The sequence below is a fragment of the Anoplophora glabripennis genome, unplaced genomic scaffold (genome assembly GCF_000390285.2).
Source record: "Anoplophora glabripennis isolate ALB-LARVAE unplaced genomic scaffold, Agla_2.0 scaffold1018, whole genome shotgun sequence".
Lineage (NCBI taxonomy): Eukaryota > Metazoa > Arthropoda > Insecta > Coleoptera > Cerambycidae > Anoplophora > Anoplophora glabripennis.
In genome coordinates, this window is record NW_019417142.1 from 86,001 (window position 1) to 92,000 (window position 6,000).

Genomic DNA, 6,000 nt, shown 5'->3' on the forward strand with positions numbered 1-6,000 from the left:
ATGTCATTCTTTTTATAAAATCATTATTTCTCTGTACGCGGAGCGCAAATGGCTCCATCTGTCGTGCTGACTCGATTGCGTCTTGGACTTTGGAAACTGTTTCTGATGCACTAGGAACGAAGCTAATATTTTAAGAAAAAATTGTTATATGTGTGTTGCAATTTGATTAATCGTCTCTACTTAGCTGGGACGTTTGAGACTTATTAAGAAATTAATAACAATCCACATGAAATATCAATTCTATCAACAAAAGATGAATATAACGTTTTCTTATTCTATTGTCTTGCATTACATTCAATGAGTTTGACGTAGTTCAGGTCCAGTTGTATTTGTTACATACCTGCTGTGACGAATGAATATAGTCGGCTGGGCTATGGGACAAATGATTACAAGCTAAGTGACCTTAATTTTGTTTGGAACAGTAATATTATCTCCTTCACGTTGACAATTAAATTTCGGTAAAATTAAAAATTATTAAAATAGTAAGATCAATATTACATTAAAACGCAACATTCTGTTACACCGGTTGTGATTGGTGTAATTTTTCAGGAGACTCTATTCAACCAATCTGCGATCGCAATGATCGCTTTATCTAGTGCGCAGACGTAACCGTTTGACATTGTTCATTGTAAACGAATAATTTTTAATATTGGCGACGCCGACAAGATTTAGAGATTTGTCGCTACCAGTACCAGAGCCTTGCAATGTTAGTTACCTAAGTTCGGCGGTCGCGTGGCCTGTAAACATTTATGAAGGCTCTGTATCAAAAACGAAGTTTTTATCCGAATATTGTAAGCGATGAATGAGATATTGGAAAACCCATGTACCATATTTCAGTAGGAGATATGGAAATGTGTGTTAGGACAAAAATTCAAATAGGTACATATTTTCAACTAATAAAGTAAATGTTAAATTTGTACGTATCATTAAAATATTAAGTAATTTTTATCATTAGCTGCAGAAAAATTGATTCCCAATTTTTATATTATCCTTTAATTTCTTTAAAACTAAAACTTCTTTATGTTTTTAACAGTTCTGTAGTTGTAAAACCATTTATCAGATGATTTCATTATCATGTTTGTTACCGCATTCAAAATGAGAGGTCAATACAATTTAAATGTATAGTAAATATTCTTAATTCTTTGAGAGAGATATTAGGCAATCCAACGACCTGTCAAATTTTTAAGCAATATGGCGCTGATGGCAAACAAGTTATGTTTACATTGAGAATGCATTGAAGTCAGTCCAGAAGTTTTTAGTTAAAAGCATTTAATCCGAGTTTTTTGTAAGGAATTATTCATGTATTTTATTTAAGGAAGTGTTCAACTTGTCTTTTATTGAAATGTGTCGCAACGATATGTATTACTAATGCCGGTAACATGCAAAGTAGTGGGTTGTCGAAGTCGTGGAAATCGAGACCAAGTTAGCTTTCATTGTTTATCTGACGAAGTGAATTCTAAATATTTTCCTCATTTAAATGATTTATCGAGAAAACGGCGCCGAACATGGCCATATAAAAGAAGAAAATTACTAGAAAATACAAGCGAAAATAGAATGGAATTACACTTTTTAAAAATCAAGAAAAATTTGTTAGGTACTATCAAGAATTTTTACAATGATATCAATACATTCCAATTCCTTAATTTATGTATTTTTCATTATAATGCCAACGTTACATTAATTAATATACTTATATTAGCTTCTTTAAATAATCACTCTGCATATTGATTGGTAATAACAAAGACACCTAACTACAATCCACGAAACACTCATTATACAGTCAAAGTTCAAAAAAACAAAGCCAAGCCAACAGAAAAACGCAAACTCTTAACAAAACACACATAAGTTTATATGAATCAAACAAATGTTTGCCCTCGACGCCATATTGAATTCCAATTNATACCGCACGTACGCTGTTAATAGCGCAGCGTTATTTGTGCGCTAATTTGTCTTGAAAATATGAGTTATTGAACATCCAAGGATAGTTGTTTGATATTGATGACCTTGATTGGTTTTGTCTAACATATTATATGTGCCTAATCGTCGTCGGCTTTTCCGACATCACCCCTCGAAGCACTTTAGCGAAACGGTAAAGCATAACGCTATACATTCGTAAATTACACCAGGCGTTATCGTTATTACGGCAGCGCGACAGCTGTATGCAATTGCGCATGCTTAGTTGTCTAAATACCGCATGCACTAATGCAAGTTGTCGCTCCAATATCTCTCTAATGTCATATGACGTTTGTCAAATTTTTAGGTAACGCGTTTGAACGTGGATATCAAGGCGCCTATATTCTCTCTCTCTTTTGGAAATGACGCAGATAAAAACTTCCTGAGAAAGTTATCTTTAAAAAATTTGGGTTTTTCGAGGCACATATACGAAGCCGCCGACGCCTCTTTGCAGCTGCAGGAATTCTACAAGCAGATATCTTCCCCGCTCTTGCACGACATCAAGTTCCAGTACGATGCGGAAGTGGCGGAAGTCACGAGGACTTGGTTCCCCATTTATTTTAAGGGCTCTGAATTTGTTGTTGCGGGAAGATGTGGAGGTAAGTACCCAATTTGTAAGAAAATAATATCTATCAATATTAACGATCACGCACGCGTGGTGCTGAATATCGCAACTTCTTTAGCTTTGTTATGTATAAAAAGTCTCTCCTGGGTTGTAGAACAAATATTTCCGACTACCATCCATTGTTGCGGATCCCACGGTGCGGTGGTAATAAGCTCAGCCATGGAAAATCCGGCAACGTCCCTGGAAAGACTCTGGGCCTACCTCACCGTGAAACAGTTGTTGGATGAAAGGGATTCCTCGGCAAATCCTGGAGAGTTAATAAGAAAGGCCGTTAATTTGGCGCTTAAATACAATTTTGTGACAGACGTAACGTCTCTGGTGGTGGTAAAGCCGAACGAAACTGCTCCTGTCGTTGAAAATCGTTTTTCATATATCGGTAAGTGTCTACTAGTTATCACACTATCACAGACTTTCTGACGATCATAGTTTTTAATATTTTTTTAAATGTGTTCCTTTTCACAGTAAGAACTGAAGAACTATAAAAGATTATAATTTTCATGAATAAAATAATCTCAGAAAAAAATAAAATGTCGAAATTGCGTTTTTCCATTTAAATAGAGAACTAATATAAAAAAGGCATATGAGTTAGGTTAGGTTAGATTTCCAGTGTGCGGGCTAAAAATGAATCCTCCTCTGACACCTTTTGGTCTATTTAGACATCGTTATTAGTATCTTAAAGCACAGACAAGTCCTTAGACAACTAATGCTTTATTAAAGACTGTGGGGTGCGTGATATGAATTCAATCATCTCTATCATAATCCCCAAATAATTCAAGTAATTGGGTTTAATAAGGGGCAAAATATGATGCCAAATTAAGTTTAACTCTAAGTGAGTTTAATATATTGAAATGTACAAATAACATGTAACATCCTATATTTTTTGCACCATAGAAAATCAAATTCTCTAATCACCGATATAAGCATTGTTGGGGTTACAGTTTCGATTTTCTCAGATATTTGCAGTTTTCTTCCATTTTCAAGAATATTATATAAAAAATATCATCAAATGTGCCTTGAAAGACAAATATCGGTACTGTCATTCAGTATTCTACAAGTACCAAGTACTTTAAATTTATTGTATATCCACGGGACATTACCACGAATCAGAATTATAATTAGTTGAATTTCTATGGTTTGGTATTTTGCAACTGAAACAGAACAATTAATAAAATGATTTCGGTTGGCTTTCTCAAAATGTTTCACTAATTTTTATGTTCTCGTGACAGTTTTTAAAGAATAGCAAACAGAAATAATTTCAAATACATGACTAATATGATTATCAGATAACCAACCACACACAAAAAAAAGTTGTCTGTACTTTTCATGCGACATATGTTATCCATAGTATTTTTGCCTCCTCATCACGAATCCAGTCTCAGAATTGAGCTATCACATCACAGGAATTTCCTAACCTCAAAAAACAGGTAAAAAATAGCAAAAATTCACGAAAAAGTGCTAGGAAAAATCCAAAAAATTTTTGTATATTCAAATGTTCATTTATATGGTTAAGACTCGCCGAACGTGAATCCGCGGTCAGAATTGATGGTTCTTTTTCTAACCTAAAAAACGGATCAATTAAGGTCAAATATCACAAATTTAAAAAAAATAACAGATTCGCGACATATTTGGTATACGGTGGTTTTCGGGGTCGCTGATCACGAATCCGAAGTCAATTTTGCAAAATTCAAGATGGCGGATCCAAGATGGCCGTGCAAATTTTAAAAAAATTAGTCATTCGCGCCAAATTTGGTTTACGGGGGTTTTCGGGGTCACTGATCACGAATCCGAGACCAAATTTACAAAATTCGTTTTTAAAAATTTAATCAATTACCCATGTACCTACTTTATATTATATTCTTTCACGAAAATTTTTGGAAATGTAACCATTACAAAAAAAATCAATAGTGTACTTTTCGGCTTTTTCTTATACTGCAACATTATGAACTGTAGTACCTTATTGAATTAATCTAAATGAACTTTCTTCAAATAAGAATGATCATAAAGATTCAAATTTGATAGTCACAGTATACAGAATGGGAGACAGTTGTGTTATTAAAAATGGTGGTAATTTCTAAATATTTTCATTAAAGAACATTAGATTACAAATTGTTATAGTCCCCAAGACTATTTCGTTTTTATTAACAAATTTTTCGTGTTCGTAAAATTAGGTTTGGATGTAAAATGGGTTGCGATGACTTTTATTATTCATTGCACGAAAATCTTTAAGAATAAAAAGAATTTACAAAAGGGGAAATACCTGAAAAAGCTTGAAATATTTTCCGTTTGAGTTGTGTATTATTATTATTATTATTATTATTATTATTATTATTATTATTATTATTATTAACCTTATTCTCTAGTGACCTTGACTTCTTTGCCATTGCGCATTCTACCCTCAGGACTCAAAGGATTTGGTTGACCTGTATATTATTTCAAATGAATTTATTAATATAAACGAGCCTTTTTATCTATTCTACACAAAGTTTTCTTATAAAATACGAGTAACTATAATTCCCCACATACGGACTAGTAAATAAAATTCTCACGTCCCACATTGAGAATAAAAGCATACGGAGCACAAACAACGTTTTGGCGGTAGCGGATTCTCTAGAATGAGCTTAAAAATATGAGCATTAGTTAGTTGAGCCGACCTATTCGGGAAGCGTGCAATAAGAATGTAAGATTGACAAAATCCAATTCCGCCGATCGTAACTTTTCAATAAAGAGGAAAGATGAAATTACATTTCCAATTCCATTTATGGAAAGTACATAAAAATATTAAGTATATTCGCCTTCTTCCTGCGCTCGGCTTTGGTATTACCGAACCCAAAGTAATGCTGAAGGAAATTACATTTGTTATTAGTAACAGTAATAAAAATATGGTTTGATTCGTTTTAAATATAAATGTATCATCAAATTCGGGAGATTACGTTATTGAAACAATGATTTTAATGAAAAATATATCACATCGCTATTAAAGCCACGTTTTGTTTAACATAAATCTCTTCAGTGCACATGGCTAAATTTAAGTACTGAATTTTGTGTCACAAGTAAATACTATCCAAGTTTAACTTTGTAAATCATACCAACTATAAAAATCATATTTATTGTCCAAATTACCTTGGGTTTTCTGGTCGACAACAATCGATTAATATCAGAGCAGGCCTACCATACCATGTCTTCAAATATCTCCAAACAAAGAAATCTAGAGGGTTCAGATCAGGCTATCTTGGAGGCCATAACACAGGTCCGGCCCTTCCTACCCATCTATGTGGAAAAGTTTGGTGTACATGCTCTCTAATGGCCATGGAAAAATGAGCTGGAGCATCATCATGCTGGAACCACATTTGTTGCCTCTGATTCAAAGGAATGTCTTCCAAAAACTCATACAGTGTGTTCTGCAGAAAGTTGAGGTAAGCAGC

The 6,000-nt window shown here is 33.7% G+C and overlaps 1 protein-coding gene across 4 annotated transcripts in view; it reads left to right on the forward strand.

Annotated features, from left to right (window-relative positions):
- LOC108914058 (inter-alpha-trypsin inhibitor heavy chain H3-like) overlaps positions 1-6,000 on the forward strand; it is a 31,258-nt gene that overhangs the window by 10,553 nt on the left and 14,705 nt on the right. For all 4 annotated transcript variants that reach the window (XM_023455971.1, XM_023455970.1, XM_023455969.1 and 1 more), the window contains exons 10-11: positions 2,261-2,552; positions 2,673-2,954. In XM_023455971.1, the coding sequence (XP_023311739.1) occupies positions 2,261-2,552; positions 2,673-2,954 (574 nt within the window). The remainder of the gene's footprint in view (positions 1-2,260; positions 2,553-2,672; positions 2,955-6,000) is intronic.